We start from the raw sequence: 19,183 nt of genomic DNA on the forward strand, positions 1-19,183 counted from the left end.
GACTCCTTTTATATAATAACATGATATTATACATTAAATATATATACAATAAAAAAATAAATAAACAGTAAAATAAATACTCTTACTTTTGAATATTGTTACCTTTTTCTTATGTTTTGGAGCTTGAAAAAATATGGAAAATCGAATCTTCGAGTATCGTGCTGATAACGTGTTAAAAGTAAAAATTTACGGTAAAAAGTAAAAAATCTCAAACTTAAAAAATTTATCAAACTACACATTTTATTAAATTTTCCCTCTACTCAATTTTGATTTTTTTCACAAATTGAGAGACTTATTTATAATTTTTTTTAAAAATAATACAAAATAAATATATCATTACAGAATAATTTTCAATATTTATAACTCTTATTTTCAACGTTCAAATATAACAACTCTTTTTTTTCAATATTCAAATATATCAGCTATTATTTTTCGAATTTACAAACAAATATTGATGCAAGGATTTATCATTCTTCTTCAACCTTGGATCCAATGGAGGAAGAAACGACGTCGTACGCACCCATTGAACCTTCCACTTTTGACCTCATAGTCATCGGCACAGGTCTTCCGGAATCAGTCGTAGCCGCCGCGGCCTCCTCCGCCGGAAAAACCGTCCTTCACCTCGACACTAACCCCTTCTATGGCGCTCACTACGCTTCTCTTCCCCTAAACGATTTAGCAACCTTTCTCCGATCCCATTCGCAGCCCCCCAAAGTCCCTGAGACCGATGGCTCCATCCCTCTCGTCACTCGGTCTCTCTACTCCTCACTGGAAATCAGCTCCCACTCCGACGAACCCCTACAGAATTCTAGAAGATTCAACCTCGACTTGGCGGGTCCCCGCGTTCTTCTCTGTTCTGATTCCATGATCGATTTAATCCTCAAAACGGGAATAAATCAGTACATGGAGTTCAAGAGCGTAGACGCCAGCTTTGTAGGCAATGCAGACGGGGAATTATTGAATGTGCCCGACTCTCGGAGCGCCATATTCAAAGACCGCAGCTTGTCCATCACTGAGAAGAATCGGTTGATGAAGTTCTTTAAGCTCGTGCAGGCTCATTTTTCGGAGGAAAATGAGGAGGATCGGATATCCGAAGGGGATTTGGAGAGTCCTTTTGTCGAGTTCTTGAGCAAAATTGGGTTATCGCGAAAGCTAAAATCGTACACTTTGATTCTGCGCCCTTTATCTATCAATTTTTCTGTTAGTGACTGTTATTGGCTTTTCCACTTTTATGCTTGTGTTACTAATAGTTTTTCAGTTCGGTCTGCTTCGCCTAGTTTTTTTTATGAGATATACCTAGTTTAAATTACAGTATGGTTTACATTTAGTAAGATTGATGGTGAATCTCTAGTTAATTGGGTATAAAATTCAGATGCTGGACAATCATGGACCATCAGTTGACCCCTTGAGTTACACTTAGTTAATCGCCATGTATTCTTCATCATTTTCCTATTCACAAAATGGTCATATTGAAAAAAATAGTATATCTAAATATTGGGTTTGCCGGGATTCTTTGGGATAGTAGTTGAAATCTCTCAAATTTTGCTTCAATTGACTAACTAATGTGTGAATAGTCATTCTTTGTTCCAGAAACTCGAAATTTGGATGAGAAACTTGTGTTGTTCTTGTGAACGTTTTTAATGGGATTTTTTTCGTCTGTCTCTCCTATTTTTCCGAAACCATCAGTATTGGAGAGGAAAGTACCGCCAACAAGTTAGTTCCATTAAGTTTTCTCATGGATTTTTATGATCATTCCTGTCACGCCCCGAGCCCGGGCCCGCGCCTGCGTGACTGCACAATGGGCCCCTATAGCAACTACTTCGTATTCGTCCTCGTTTTACGAAAATGATTAACCCAAGTTGCTATAGAAGTCCATTGTAAGACATTATAAAGTCATTTTAAATCTTTGATTTTTTCGATGTGGGACAAGGGTATCACAATTCCTGTTGAACACGAACTTGAAAATGGATTAATAGCCTGTAGTTTCCTGGTTTGGTTTATCTTTAATTGACTTGCGTTGGTTTTCTCTCCAGGATTATTTTATATGCTATAGTGAATGCCAAGTATGATCAGGACAACATCAAAGTATGTAAAGATGTTATAAATACTAGAAGTGGGATTAGCCGTTTGGCACTTCACCACTCCTCTGTTGGCAGGTCGGTTCTTTGCCTTATGTTTTATTTTTTTTAAGAGCTATCTGGTGATCCTAAAATGCTGCCGGCTTTCCTTGAACTGCTAGAATGAATATATAAAAAAGAAAGTGTATATTAGGCCCTAGCTTCGGCTTCATATGCATGTGGTGACATAATTTTATATGACCTTCCGTTTTACAAAAAAACATTCCTTGTCAACATTTGTTTGATTCTGTTGTTTGTCCACTTCATTAAGTTCATTTGATGTTTTTACCTCTAGATTAAGTATGCCTCCCTTAAAACTTCAAAAGAATAGCACAAAGATCTAACGGAAAGATTTTATTTTGAAGTGGATTCTTTATAAAAAAATTTAAATGTTAGTGTGTGTGTATATATATATATATATATATATATATATAAAATTAGAGCATAACCATGAAGGGGATGAGAAGTCTTTGAAAAGTTCGGTTTAGGATTGATAGATTGCCAAGATGTCTTGGACATTCAATGTAGTTGGCAATCAAACTGAACTTTTGCTATGGGAGTATGAAAAATTCAATGAGGGGTAGTGGGAGCAGGATGTGTCATGCTCCCATCTCATTCTTTTCACGTTTTGAAATATCATAATGTGTATTCAAATTAAAACAGGAAGGTTTTGAATTGAAATTTAGAATTCGGGAGAGATAAATGATTTAAATAGATTCCACATGCAAAATACTTGAGCTTTAGATTTCTTAGTTGTCTTGCCAATCACAAAATTTATAGTCAGTGCTCGGTCATATGCAAAATATTTTAGTAAATATCAAGTGTATTCTTTAAGAGAAAAATTGACTGAAATGAAGATCAAAACTTTATTAATATAAGGGGAATCAGCATAAGGAAAACAAATTTAATATTTTGGTAATTGGCGTACATATTGTTCTGTATCTCAACTGATTTTATTCGTTTATGGGGACTCAGCAGTCACACAAGTAAAATGGGGTTAAAATTTTGTTAATTGACATGCATATTTTGCTGTATCATTTATACTTCATAGTTGAGATAACCAGTTGTGCCTTAGTTGTGTAGAAGTAGAAGTGGAAGGGTTAGCTAGAGAGATTGAACGTGTAAAGAAGAATTGACCTATCAGATATTTAGGGTTCCATCGTCGAAGAAGTTAACGAGTTTGAAGAAAGCGTTTAACTCTGATTTCAGCAGTGTTGAATGCTCTGCCAATGTACTTCATGTCTCTTTTTAGGGTACCAAGAGGTGTAATGGAGGTTATGGAGAGGACTATGAGGGATTTTTATGGGATGAAGCTGATGGAGATTTGCATTGTCTTCTGGTTGCGTGGGAGCATGGTTGTAAATCGAAAGTAAGAGGGGGTTTGGGTATTGGGAACATTTGTTTGAGAAATAAGGCTCTTTTGTGGAAATGGTGATGGAGGTGTTCTGTCGAGGGTGAGCCGTTATGGAAGAAATTTATAGTAAGCAAATACGTGCTACGAGATAATGGGGATGCTGGCTTAGCACGGAATGTTACATTAGAAGCCCATGGAAGTATATTTCTAGAACTTATCCGGCTTTTCACCAGTTTGTGATGTCAGTGGATAAAGAGGGAATAAGATCGTATTTTGGGATGATATGTGGTGGAAGATTCATCTCTTAAGGATGTTTATTCTTCTTTATTTCAGATTTCATTTATTCATAACAATCCTATTTCTCATTTCTCATTTTATTAGTTGGAGGAATTTTATCGTTCTTCTTTTTTATCTCGGGATTTGCATTTTCGGAGTGACTTGAGGGATGAGGAAATGAATGAGTTGAGTTCTTTGCTAGGGTCTTTAGAGAGGGGCTGGTTGTTTGAGGAGGGTGTAGATATCAGGGTTTGGGATGGGGATCCTCAAGGTTTTTTTCAGTTAAGTCTTTCTATGAGTCCTTTCTGATCAACAATTTTCCTTTCTTTCCCCTGTTTCATGTTACTTGGAAAGCATCGACCAAAGGTTCAAGTGTTCTCGTGGAGTGCGGTTTTGGGTAAGATGCCAACTTGTGATATGATGCAAAAGAGGTTGCTTACTTGTGCTCTTTGTCCGAACTGGTGTTTGCTTTGTCAGAAAGAGGTGGAGACTTGGGATCACATACTTCTTCCTTGCCCTTTCACGAGATGTCTTTGGTTAAGAGCTTTGAAGGAGATGAGTTTGGTTTGGGTAAGTCCTAGATCTGCAGCAAAAAGTCCAAAATCTATGCACGAACTTTTTACTGCAGATTTTGGATGTGATCTTGGCTGGAGGGGTAGAATTTTTTGGACTGTTGTAGTTCATTGTATTTGCTGGTCAATTTGGCTGGAGCGGAGTAGAAAGATTTTTGACAGTTTAGAAGAGTAAGTTGAAGAATGCTGAGACAAGATTAAGATTTGGGCATCTGGTAAGATTGAGAAGCATTTAAAGATTAAATAATATCTTGATTTCAGATTTAGTGAGAGATTGAACTTATATTTGTTGTTGATATGATCATTGATTAGTGCTTTTGTTTTTCCTTTTTTACCTTGCTGTTTTTTTGTCCGCTTTTTGTAATTATTAGCTTTTAATTATTTAATATAATATCATTTCCTATCTAAAAAAGTTTAGATCACTAGTAAGCTGTCCCATCTTTAACTATTATGCATATTGACTCTAGGGATTGGGAGTTAATGCTGAGTGAGGTAAATTTTAAGGGAAAATACTCTAGAACCCAATAAAAGGATTTATATCCAGAAAGCCCTAGCAATTTTAATTTAATCTTAAAAAACCATTATATTATTTTTAATGCCAAAAATCCCAAAATGCAAACATATTGTTTTTGTTTCCAGAAATACTCATTTCAACTTGATATAAAAACTAAATAAATAAATTTTCAACTTTAAAGTTATTATATCAATATTAAATAAAATAAAGTTATAATTAATGAAACAACTTAATTAGGTAAAATTCTTTCTACTTCTCAAGGTATAGTGACAGAACTGGAAGTTCGACTAGAATGAATTAGTGGAAAAATTTATTTTTTAATACCAACTTATTATTATTTTTTCAAATATTAATTTTTATTCAATTCAGATTTGATTAATTATTTTGTTAATCCTAAGTAAAATAAATCATGTGCATCTAAAAGTGCTGATAAAATTATATAATTAAATAACAAATTAAAGAATAAAAAAAACAAATATAATTAGCATAATAAAAATTTGGATTAAACTTATTTGTCAATGGTAAAATATGATCAATAGTTTATTTGACATCTAAGTTAGGGGTTGTTTTGGGAACAAAAATAAGGCATGTTAACATTTTGGTTTTTTGTGATTAAAATTGTAGAATGAGGTTTTCAGATCATTTATAAGTTGGTAGGATTTTCTGGATATAAAGGTTTTATAATGGATTTTCAGGTAATTTTCCCAAATTTTAATTATCTTCTTGAAGAAAATTCATAGATTCAAATGGAGGTCACCACAAACATTTAAATGCTAATTGTTTAAACTTATATTATAGAATTGATTTTAAAACCATCTATTCAATTTTATTGACTCATTGTCCAAACATATGAATATCATTCAATTTTTTTATTTGAAATTATAATTGATATTACAAACGAGGTTTGACACGTGTCCGTGAAAATTTCATAACATCTCTTGTGTCATTCAGTTATTCTTTTTTCTTAATGTTTTTGGGTATACGAGTCTCTGATTGGTGAATATTATCAGCTCATAAGTGATTTAAATATTATTTATTTATTTTATTTTTTAACGAATAACATCCATTAAAATAAGATAAAAAGAGTTTTGTACAGGTACACTGGACATCCCTAGGAGATCGAAAAAATAGAACCAACGATACTATCACCAACTACACGTGGCATACCCCGGTTCTAGAAACAAGCAAAGATGATCATATCCACACAAAATATAAAAAATTATAATCAATCAAGAGCCTATATCTAGATGACTTCGCGAACAACGAAGAGTTAGAATCTCGATTTTCCTAATGATATCCCGGGACACGATATTTCTTATTAAAAAATAGCTCGATAGACACCTCGGAAAACTTTCAAAACCGATGTTGGAGATCCCATGATTTTATGCATTCTTAGCCACTCTTTGATGCCATTTCAGATTCTCTTCGACACACCACAAGTAAAGAAGAGATGACCAGCTGATTTCTCACTGTTATTACAAAGTACACACATCTTATTCTAATATCGCATTATCTAACTTTAGTTAGGAATTTACCGTGTGCAAGCAACCACATAGAAAAACAACGCTTGGTGAGTATGCTATATTTCCAAATGATAAGTTTCCATGGCCGTCGCCTATCTTTTTGAACAAAGAAATCATTAGCTCGAGCAAGACCACCATGACATCCGAACCAACTCTTGAGCAGCATCCCTTCACTCTCAGCCGAGGTTTGTCTAAGTAGAAGAACATCTCAAATTCTCAGAGTTTGTTTAATCAAAGGAGACTCATCTTTTTCCAATTCCATTCCCAAACAGTACCTAACCATACATGGATCTCATTCATCCATTTCAACCACATGCTATCCTTCTTCATATGATTCTTCCATAACATTTTTGCAATCAAAGCATTGTTCCAAGCAAATAAATTCTTAAACCCCATGCTCTCATCTTCCTTTGGTCTACAAAACATGTTCCACGAGATATTATGCTCATACGATTTAGAGTTTTTCTTAGAGAAATAAAAACTGAAATGGTTATGACATGTATTATACATGAAATTAGATACTTGACTATGTTTTCATTAATCTCGTTAATCCTATTATTAAAATCATATTAACTAGCTAATTATTTAATCAAAGCAACGGCCCTTGATAGCGTTTTGCTCAACTTTTTAGGTTTGCTAATGCAAATGGCGCTATGATCTATCCCATTTATGGTCAAGGGGAGCTTCCTCAAGCTTTTTGTCGTCGTGCTGCTGTAAAGGGTTGCATATATGTAAGCATAAATTACATCTTTTGGATCGTCAACTGTGTGCGCTTTGTTGGCATTAAAATTGACAAATAATCTCTCTCTCTCTCTCTCTCTCTCTCTCTCTCTATCTATCTCTCTCTCTCTCTTCTCTCTCTCTCTCTCTCTTCTCTCTATCTCTCTCTCTCTCCTTGGTCGATCTATTTAGCCATTTAACCTGTACTTTTAATACCACGAGAAACGGATGGCCTTTGTCTAATATCTAGCATGAGACGTCTTGGAAGGAAAAAATATATAAAAGAAATGAAACTCTGCAGAAAAAAAACAAATAAAATAAACTAATGATAAGCTAAAGATAAATTACCAGACATTATTTCTGTGTTTGTGCTTTTATTCCTAATGTTACTTGTCATAGGATCATGATTGCATTGTTTTTCATGAAATATGCCTTCAGCGATCATCGTTGTCAGATTGATAATGTTTTTTGTGTTTTCATGTTTGAGATGTGTGGTTTTCAGCCTCAGATGAATCTGCTTCAATGACAATTACAAGCCTGTCCGTCTTTTAATCGCCGTCTTTCAGCAAACTATTTCTTGAGTATTAACATTTGAAGGAAAAGGATACTAAAAACATGGTGCCTAGATAAGCAAACATTACGGGCTTATAAATGTTGCTAGTAGTGTTACTTTAGAATTTGAAATTGACTGTGTATCAAAATGATGAAGAAGGGCATTGTTTAGGAAGCTTCATAAAAGGATTTTGTTGAAGCATTATGATGTTAATGAATGTGGTAATTCTGTAATTGTATCTCAAGTCAACATGTGTAGTTGTAGAATGAAAGTCAGAAATTATAAGAATTGGCTTAAAGAAGAACACACCTTGAGGTGGTCAATGAGACTGGGATGTTAGGAAGGGTAGAGTGATTATAATTTCTAATGTTGCAATATCTTAACTTTACCAGGGCACTACCATCTGATCATTTTCTAACGATGCTCAAGGAGCATTAAACCCTAAAATGTTCTGCCACTGGTAAATTATTTCGTGTAATAATAGGGACAACATTAAAATTGAGAGCTCGTGACAATTATGGAATGACCTCAATACTAAGCTGAATCTCTGACTTTTTTCCAGTTTAGTTGTGCTCCCTGCTTTTGAAATAAAAACATTCAGTGAAAAGCAGACTTCAGGTAAAATTATATCACATTTTTTTGTAAACTAAGTGAGGCGAAAAATGTGCAATCAGAACTTGAAGTAAAGAACAATTTCGAGAGAAACTCTTGACTGAAGAAATCAGCGATAGCAAATACTGTGAAATAACAAAACAAACACCTTGTTCATTAAGTGAGTCGTGACGCAAGGAAGAAGCCTCTAAAAAAGAAAAAAGTTTGGAGAGAATGGTGAATAAATAAGGATTATCTTTGATGTATAGCTTTGCATCTTATCGGTTCAAGTCATTCTTATTTGTTTCTTTAGTAAAAATATGTCCCTTGCCTTTTTGTAAGATTTTAAATATGAAAAAATGGCACAACTTATGGTGATAAATATTTTTCCAGCTCTCTTTATGTTTAGTTATCTGCGAGTAACTGATATTGGTTCTTGTTTACCTTTCTTCTCTTTCGCTTTCTCTAATTCTTTCCTACATCAATTATACTGTACAGGTTTTGCGGATGCCCATAGTTTCTGTGCTCGTGGATGAGGTTTGAAATGATTTTGTGTATAATAAATTTATCTGGAGAGTGCACGAATCTAAACAAACGTGACATGTACATGTGGAAAGTTTGTTACATGGCATATCATTTTCAGTTGTCACATTCGTGCACTTGTGGAAGTTTGTTTTCATGGGATAGAGTGTATTTTCATACTACTTCTCATATGCCAGTATGAATTTTTCACAGGAAGATGGAACTTATAAGGGTGTCAAACTAGTTTCTGGTCAGAAGTTATTCAGCTCTCGGTTGATTCTTGCTCCCTCTTTCACAATTCCATCGCCATTGGTTCCTTCTGCTGCACAGGCATCAAATTCACGTGATGCTGGCCATATAGAATCCGAAGAGAAGGCTGCCCGGGGAATATGCATTGCAAATAACTCAATCAGACCTGAAGTTTCAAATTGTCTGGTGTTCTTCCCTCCCAAATGTAAACCTATAAAGCTTAACGTTATTTGATTGACCTGAACTTTCCAATTTTCCTTTCATTTATATTTCATATTTTTTAATTTGTTAGTTCTTCTCTATATGTAGCTTTATACCCTGAACAGATAGCATCCGTCCGTGTATTTCAGTTGAGTAGCAATGTCGCTGTTTGCCCCCCTGGGATGTAAGTTATACTTCACCTATTGTTTCCTTATGTCCTTCCAAATTTTGATTATGATTTCATTCTTCCTTCCTTATATTATTGTTGAAGAAGTGCATCAATTTTTATCCGGATGCTTCATTTTTTCATAGTGTTAGGTTGGTTTTGACAGGGTCAGCATACTTAATAATGCAAATCAATCTCCCTTGTGCTGATTCATCTGAGCAAATTTTAGAGTATTTTGGCGTGTTTACATTGACTTTCAGTATACACTGTGAAATGAAATTCTTATTCAGTACTTGGATTCTCATGCAATGCGAGTTACATCGTCCAATTTGTCATTCAGGTTTGTGACTTATCTTTCAGCAACATATATTGATGCTGTGGAAGGGAAGAAGTTATTAAATGCAGCCATAAATGCACTGTTCTCTATTCCTTTATCTGGTAACTCAGAAAGCAGTGGTGTCGATAATTCAAGTGACAATATAGAAGTGAAACCCCGTTTGCTTTGGAGCGCCTTGTATATGCAAGAGCTGACCAAAGTATGCTTCTTGTCTTTCACATTTTTTCCCATGAGAAGCTTAGTTGCATTATTAGTTCCATTGACCTCGTCTTTAATGTTTTTGTGATGTTCTCTCTGACTCTTATGATGTAATATTTTTATTTTAAAAATTTTCTATTGTGTAATATTTTGCTATCATTTTATGCTATTGTCCCTTGTACAGTTGTCGCAGATTGGGTGGGACAATTGTCACAAATAAAGAAAATTTGGATTGAATTTAATTTTGGGAAATAAGCATTTTCGCAAAAAAAAATAGGAGATAAATTTGTTACTCATTCATTGCTATGTCACTTTTCTACTAGTCTGTCGACCGTATCTGGTAGTTTCAAGCTCGAAACATATTATTTGTATCCTTAACCTTCGGAAATTCAATTTGTTGGATAAATATGGTGAATGATCAAATTCCGGATCTTTTTCGTAAGCAAAAGAATGTCAGTTATTTCTAATTGTTTGTCTTTGGAGTAGTTGAATCTATCCCCTTTTTACTTGTCTACTCTCTGTCAGAGATCCTTTCCAAGTGCAGTTTTTTGAGTAAATGGAAATTATATAATGTCTTACGAGCAATGGTTTACAGTAAAAACTGATGGCAAACACTAGTCCTCTGCTTCTACCAAATTGTCAGATAGAAAGCAGCCTTCTTGCACCTTTATAGATAATATACACTATGTGGTCATGATCGTTTATGGTGAAAAAGATGTGTGCAAGTTTGTGAAGTGGGATATCATTCTTTCCCAACTTGGATATTCTCGTCCTTTGTAATTCTGATTCTTCTTGTTTGTTCCGTGCTTGTAGCTTATTTTTTGTTCATCATTGTCAGTTTCAAGGAGCTTTGGATTCCATCAGCTCCACACCAATGCCAGACGAACATCTAGACTATAATCATCTCCTGGACGCTACAGAAAAGGTAAACAAACGATTGTTGTCTGTACTCTGCTCCTGGGTGGAAATAGAATACTTAACTTTCATAATATGACCGACCGCATTTGAGCGCATATGCGCCTGGATATTCAATTTTAAGTAATGGCTAAAAATAGCTAATTCCAGAAAGGCAATTCACGTATAAACAGGATCAGGGGCATGACATATTGTTTATCTTAGCTCCTTTCTGCTACATGTCAAGGTTAAATTCTGAAAACATGATGAACGTTTGCTGAATCCTGGCCAGTTATTTCAAGAAATATACCCTGGTGAAGAATTCCTTGCAACAACAAGCTTGTTGGATGAGAATTCGAATTACATCGACTCCGAGCTTGATTCATGATGAAGCATTTCTAAGACTGCTTGAAAAGTAACACTGCCGTTCAATATTCGTGGGAGGCTGAAATGGCAGAGTACGCCTATCGTTTTACCGAATAAAATGAGTCATTTTGCCATTTTTTCACTTGTAATGTTAATCATGTAGAAGGATAGGTGATAATTAAGTTAATATTTTGGGGCCGGAAAACTAAGTTGGCCTGATTTATTGATAATTTCCGTATGTACTATAGGCTTGATTTGTGATAATTTACTTAATTTACACAATGTATCAATTATCTAGGATTTTTTGAGCTGCAATTCTATGCTTTCTATTTGTTTGCAGCCTGGTGTTGGATCCGTAGTCAAATCAAATTTGGGGGACTCCTATTTTCAAAATAAAAATAAAAATTTGGGAGACTCTTTAAATGCAAAATCAGTTGCAATATCCCTCCAAGGAATGATTATTTCTTTATATTTTATAACATGTTCTCAGCCACGAATGAATGATAAACTCATATAAGATGAAGGTAGTGGCTTTGAATAAAATCAATTTGATTTTTTGCAGTGAGATTTCCAATCTTCTTCTCCCTGTGTTCCACGAGCCTTCTTGGAATTGTGGTAATAACTTATTTAAAATTAATCTGAAAAATCGAAAATTCAGTGAGATTTAATGGCCGGAGAAACCTAAAATACGCACAACAGAAAATGACACATTTAAGAATTATTTAGTGTCTCACTTTGAAACAATCTTTCATACTGAGTCAAAGTCTTAGCATAAAATCCATTTATTTTAAAGGCACTTCTCATCAAAAACTACGTACCACAATGATGGGTGGACCAAATATTGTAGCCGATGACTTGCAGACATTATTAAGATCTTATGTTTTGGATGAGTCTCGAACTTCCTTCCTCGTGCTAAAAAAAATTATTATAGAATATATTTAAACTTAAAAATATTATTTTTATATAATACTTTGATTTCTTAATTAGTTGTATTCTACCCGAAATCCCACCATTAGGTTAAATTCAAATAATTATATAAATCATTTTTAAAATTTATAATTTGGGGTAGAAAATCATATGATATGTGGATATATACAATGTGGGTACATAAATAAAAATCAATATATTTTTTAATAATTAAACTGACTTAAGATTAGGGATGACAACTTTCCCCACGAGTTTGGGGCCCCGCGGGGAAAAGCCCGAAATGGGGATGGGGATCCCCGATTTTTTCGGGTTCGGGTTCGGGTTCGGGTTCGGGGATTTAAAAAAATCCCCGATATAATTCGGGACGGATATGAGATTATTATCTTCATCCCCGAAATCCCCGAACCCACCCCGAAAATAATATCAATAATAATTTTAATAATAATAGATAATAATAAGTTTTGATATTAATATTATTTTTAATAATAATAGATAATAATAAGTTTTGATTTGAGAAAATATCTGAATTCGTCATCGTCTTGCATATTAATATTTTTGAAACGGGGATGAGGGCGGGGATGAGAAGTTGATCCCCGAAGTTTCGGGTTTGGGGATTCCCCGAACCCGAAAAAAGCGGGGATTGTGACGGGTATGGGGGTGGGGATGGAATTCGAGGATGGGGATGGGGATGGTAAACCCGCCCCGCCTCGGCCCATTGCCATCCCTACTTAAGATGGCTTACATGTTTAGTGTTTTAAAAATTGAGAAAATTAGTCATTTTTATTTGTTTTCACATGCATGCTTTTATATTCATAGTCAATGGAATCAAAAATCTTTATCAGAGTAGGTGTCCAACGAGCTAACTTTATTATAATAATATTTTATGGTTTTATTTAATTATGTCATTTACCTCATGCAAACGACATTGATAAAGTCTTTAAATAAATTATAGTACCATGAAGTCTATCTCGCAATGTAGATCATGAAATTTATTAGGAAGTGTATTGTGTATTCTAGAAAAGTTTCTAGTTGATTCAGTCGTCCAAAATAAGGATAAAATTCGTTCGAACTCGAGACTGACATATGTGATTAACGTCATGTTTCATTGGTATTTGCATGAAGATGACCAATCATACAGAGGTGTGATCATATGATGATTGTCATGAACAACTCTCCCTCAGACTTTCCAAATAATTATCACTTATCGAGTAGATTAATCCGTAATTATGGTTGTACATCATTTGTTCTTTGACATGGGACAACATAGAGGCTCTACGTACTATAATTACATTTTGATTCATTTACCGATTCTATGAGGGTCATCAGATGACGAAATTAAGTGTAATTTCGACCTATGTAGGAGCCGATGCGTTATAGTCGATGATTCACCGATGCATTATAGTCGATGATTCACCGCTCACCTACGGGTGTGCAGATTCTCTTTCATATGATAAGTTCATATTAAATATTCTCTGACCATATTAAGCGATGTGTATTATGGAAAGTTGTTCCTTAGTTGCACATACATTGCCACTATGATTACACAAAAATATATCTCATCGTTATTGAATTCATTAGCAACTATCGATATATCAATGATTGCATAGTTGATCGGGATATATGTGTTCAACGGACCATATTGTCCGCGACCATAATTTACTTGTTCTTGCGGTCACTATAAGTGATGTCTATGAGATTATGAGACAATGCTAGTAGAAGCTCTCACCAGTATCTGATTTGTACAATCGGAATTGAGTTCTGACGTTCTTGATCAATTAGTTGATGAAAAGAATGTGACTAATTATTATAAGCCTGAATAAGGACAAGTGATGTTCTGAATCACATGAATTTGTGAACTCATGTCTAGTTATATCCCCGAACCATTTAGAGTCATATAACTATTGGATTTTGTGTTCCCGTTGAGATATTCAAATTTAAGGAGTTGAATTTGGCTACTGTAGTTTGATGAAGATCAAACAGATTGCTTATAAAAGAGTTTATAATTGTATTTCATATTTGGAAGTTGTGGAAGTTAGTTTGACTGCTAATTTAGTAAGGACAGTGCAAGCCTAATTTAGTGAAGGGGTTACAAAATAAGAAGCAGCCAAAAATGAGTTAGTTTTCACTTTGATCTTTGAAATTTTCATTTTTCGTCATAATAATGATATTTTATACCATCGTCACATCGACGTTGTTTGATCGTCGATCAGAATTATAATGAAGTCACAATTATTTAATTAATAAGTTTTGTATATGCTAATTAAATATCAATTAAGTAATTTTTTCTACTATGTGAAATTTTTATGAAATATTGGATCTATAATTCATTAATTGAATAATAATATTTAATTATATAATGTATTATCATAAATTGAAAAAATATTACATGAGATTTGAAGAATCGAGTGTGCTAGTACTTTCGAAGGCATTTCAAACACTATATTCTGCAATGAGCTGCAATAGCTCGTGTTCTAAGAATATTAACACCGATGAATTAAATCGAGTTTGGTTAAAACCAAGCGGAAGAAACTCGAAGTAATCCTTCGTGAAGAAAACTGTTATATTAGAAAATATTTTAAGTTATGTAAACTGAATAACCGAAAAAGGGTATATTAGTTTTTGCATTCATCAGTTCAGTTATGGTGACAACTGAACTGACGGATACTCTAACTGATCCAAACAGTTTGAAAATAATAGTTAATCAGTTAAATACACAAGATATGTTTATGGATGTTCAGAGACTTCAACTGCTCCTACGTCACCCCTTTTATCGCCTCGGGTAGGATCCACTAGAAGACTTTGATTTATACAAACACTTGTACAAACCCACTCAGCTAGTACTTACACTACTGCCTAAACTGAACTCCTAGCTACGACTGAAGGCAGCACCTTCCAGCCAACACTTCTTTAACGTCTATGTGTCAAAACTATATACACAAGTTTAACGTCTTTGTGTAAGGCTGTATTTGAGTGATTGAGAGTGTTTGTGTGTGAGAACTGAACAAGTAAGTTCTCACACACCGAGGGAAATAAGCTTCTAATCTAAGCTGCTATAACTGTGAAGAGTTCCCTCTAGGCTGATTGCTTCTGAAAGCTGATGTGCAATGAGTGTGCCCTTTCTTTTCTCTTGTATATGCTTAAAAGCTTCTTTTTGCTCATTCTTCTTATTGAGTCTTCACTGATCTTCTCTTTATATAGGCGGGAAAACTGAAAGTACAGTGAGGTCATTTGTTGTATCCGTTGCATCTTGAATTCGTTTCTTGGACTTTGTGTCTCGACTTTTCGACTGCCCTTCTGAAACGCTTTGTCTTTAATACTCTGATGCAACGTCCATTATTGTCCTTTGACTGGACAATGGCTTTGTAACTTACGTACAGTTGGACTCCACAGAAATAGTTTGTCTTCTTCCATAACTGAAAGATTCTGACTGATGCTTCGAGCTGGTCAGCTGAACTGATCTTCAGCTGGGCTGGTGAAATCAGTTGACTCGTCAGTTGAACTGATTTCACTCTTGTTCAGTTGAACTGATCAGCTAGGTTTCTTCATCAGTTGAACACTCATTCGGCTGGCCAGGCTTTTGAGGTTCTCCTGCTGAACCACCTATCAACTGGATAATCAGCTGGACTACTCAATTGACGTAACAGTTAGACTGATTCAGTTTGTGCGATCAGTTAGGTCTTCAACTTGTGATATAAACAGCTCGTGAGTGATCCTAGCTACTGCACACTAAGGTAGATTATTAGTAACATAATTAACAAGTTTTGTTATCATCAAAATTAAGATTGCGAACTTAAAAAGTTTCAACAAGATTAAAACTCATCTATGGATTATTTGATAGGATCAAAGAATCTTAATATAACTCTAATTTGTAGGAGTGCTAGTTAGACAATTAAGCATAGTGGGGATTTTTGACAAGGTGAAAACTTCAAGTAAGAGTCTTATTAGGATTCAAACTTAAAATTCCCGATAAGATAATAATTTAGAGACCTAGTATGGTTCTAACTAAGGATGACAACGGGTCAAGTTCAGTGCAAGTTTGGCCAAACCTACGATCCAACCCGCCAACCATTGGGCCCGCCCTGACACATGAAGCCGACAAATCCAATCTTGGTCAGACCCGTTGACTCGTCAAATTTATTTATTTATTTTATATATTTTTCAAATATAAAATAAAATTTTTAAAAATAATTAATCATTGAAGTAATTTTCAATTTTTTTATTAATAAACGTTTAAGAACAAAAAAATATTATCAACAAGTTAAAATCTATCAAATTTTTTATTCATTTAATAATTAATAAAAAAATGTGTAATTACATTTTTTCATATTAAATATATTTATTTCAATATTAAATATTATAAAATAAAATTTGAATAAAATAGTTATTACTAAATATAAGAAAAATTATAATTACATTAATAATGATATATATTTATTTATATAAATATATGTACGGGGCGGGTCGGAGCGGGCCAGACTAACCAGCTTGGGACCCGTTTAGGCGGGTATAAACTCTTTCTACCGAGACAAGTTTAATAATACGAATCATTGTCGTCCCTAATTCTAATATAACACATGAAAATTATAAATGTGACAATATAATGTCATATTAAGATGTTAGAATTTTTTTTCTCTTCTCACAACTCTCAAAATCATCCACCATCTTGTACAAAACAAAGTCTACGGCTGAACGTCGCCTACCACCGCGTCGTCGTCCAATTCCGACGATTGATTCTCAACACAAATTTGTCTAGTTTTCTAGTAGAATCTAGACAAGGAACTCAGTCTTTATCGTTGACCTTATTAGACGATTGAAGAACGACGTTACTTCTAGTTGAGCGTTTGTAGGGATTTACAAGAAGAACTATCTTCGCTTAAAATTCATATTAGTTTGATGTCCACCCTTTAGATAAAAACTCTAAAACATCCTTTGCATAATTTGAATTATACGATTCTCAAGAATATTTTGATTGTCAAAACAAAATTTTTTTGAAAAATTTTAAACTGCCACCGCGTCATTGGTGCGATAAAACGACACTCCAACAATTTTGCATACAAAAAGGCCACCAATTAAAAAAAGTATATAACATCATAAAAAATAAAAATAAAAAAATTTGACCAAATCATGTGTCAAACTAACGCAATCGAATATTTGTTCGTGCTCTTTTTCTTTTCTTTTTTTTTTCTTTTTTCTTTTTTACATTTGTTGAATTTTTTTTAATTATTTCTGAAACCTCTCGGCTCTCTCGTTCTACATGTAGAAAAATCTTCAGACTGTATATATATGTTAATTTGAGCTCAACACGTCGGTCGACCCAACCGACCATCAAATAATGGCAAGTTGGGATATTATTTTAGCACTCGTTTGAACATTGATCAGACCAGGTTAGTCTGCTCGGATTGTGGGCTGAGACGAAACAGAACGTTTAGGCAGCTCCATAAAATACACCGTCGTTATAATCATTGTACCATATTTTAAAAACAACGTGGTTGTTTTTTTGTAAAATTAAATTTGTGGGAAGTCATATATCAACCTTTTTTTCTTTCTCAAATGGATTTTATTTTCTTGATCTACTATTAAGGATAACTGGAATACTAAGTAAAAAATCGAAGTAGATCAAATAGGGCAATCCATAAAAACATGACTTACATTTAGATAAATTCTACCACAAGAAAACATATATTATCAATTGACTTTACCTAAAAATGTTATGTTTACTTGCTATGATAAGCATATGACTAACGAATAATTTTATCAATTTCATGTTTATTTTTTTTATGGCACATACTAACTCGTAAAGTCTATCCCTACTTACCTAATATAGTCTTTAAAACTTAATGATTTATCACAAATAAAATATGTGATTAATTATCATTTTTTTCCTAATACTCGTTGGAACTAAGAAAGATTACATTAATACCTTTTACTTCCAAAAAAAATAATGTATGAAAAGCTAATTCATAAAAATTATAAAACATGAATAAAAAAACCAAATAATTTAATATATTATTTAATACATTTCATTTGATTTTATCCTTATTCAAGGAATTTTTTTAACTCAATTTAATAATTTTTATTATTAAACGTCTATATATCCAATAATTTTGTTAAATTAAAATAATGTACATGTGAATTAATAATAATTTATATTTTTCAATAAAAGTCACAATCTTAAAAATACAAACTAAAAAATATGATTATTTATTATAAACATGAGACAAATTGTAACTCGTCACTTAATCATAATCTCAATAATAAAATTAATCAGTAAACATGTTATTGTATTCATCATTATTTCACATCCTATAATGTTAGTTTAATAGTTTCGATATAATTTATCGACATATAATCACATCTAACTAAGTAAACGCAATCTAACAATACATAAACATCATAACTCAAGGTTCATGCCTTAAATTTGTTTCTAATTGAAGATATTTGATATAATAGTCAGATTATAGTTATATTCTAATATGAGATAGTAGTGTCTCTTGTGAGACGATATCACAAATCTTTATCTGTGAGATGTGTCAACCCTACTGATATTCATAATAAAAAGTAATATTCTTAGCATAAAAAGTAATACTTTTTCATGGATGACCCATATAAGAGATCTGTCTCACAAAATACGACCCGTGAGACTGTCTCACACAAGTTTTTGTCAATATGAGAAATTCAAATTAAATGAGGAATAAAACTTCTTGAGTTTAGAAAATCGACCAATAAAAAAGTTTAAAAATAAAAATTAAAAATAGATTCCTAATGGATGGTGTAGAGGGAAAATTACACTTGGCAAACAAGCATTGTGCACAAAATTTATATGAGACAGTCTCACGGATAAGTGTAAAACATTCGACAAAAGATAAATTTTGTATGATAATTGAATAACTTGAAATTTAAATCAAAGTGAAGAGTATTATTTATTAATTAATTTTTTTTTTGGAAACAGTTTCAAACTAATTGAATTTAAAAATAAGAAATAATGGCTTGTTTTAAATAAATTTGAAATTTATTTACTAATTAGTTGTGTTTATGCTTATGCAACTACAAATATCCCTAGTTATATAGCATAGGCATGCTATAAATTATTTGGTCTGAATCTT

The 19,183-nt window shown here is 33.4% G+C and overlaps 1 protein-coding gene and 1 long non-coding RNA gene across 2 annotated transcripts; one reads left to right on the forward strand and one right to left on the reverse strand.

Moving 5' to 3' along the window:
* The first annotated feature begins 452 nt into the window (after positions 1–452).
* On the forward strand, positions 453–11,492 carry LOC142549513 (rab escort protein 1-like). The gene is made up of 9 exons (XM_075658492.1): positions 453–1,160; positions 2,034–2,156; positions 6,988–7,087; positions 8,719–8,757; positions 8,956–9,196; positions 9,301–9,376; positions 9,699–9,894; positions 10,732–10,818; positions 11,080–11,492. Exons 1-9 carry the CDS (start codon positions 493–495, stop codon positions 11,173–11,175), a joined length of 1,626 nt encoding a protein of 541 aa, XP_075514607.1. The 5' UTR covers positions 453–492; the 3' UTR covers positions 11,176–11,492.
* Positions 3,862–4,534, reverse strand: LOC142549514 (uncharacterized). The gene is made up of 2 exons (XR_012821215.1): positions 4,419–4,534; positions 3,862–4,237 (listed from the first exon to the last, which is right to left on the reverse strand). It is a non-coding gene; the product is annotated as an uncharacterized LOC142549514 (long non-coding RNA).
* Positions 11,493–19,183: the final 7,691 nt, after the last annotated feature.

This window comes from Primulina tabacum, chromosome 6 (assembly GCF_025594145.1).
Source record: "Primulina tabacum isolate GXHZ01 chromosome 6, ASM2559414v2, whole genome shotgun sequence".
Lineage (NCBI taxonomy): Eukaryota > Viridiplantae > Streptophyta > Magnoliopsida > Lamiales > Gesneriaceae > Primulina > Primulina tabacum.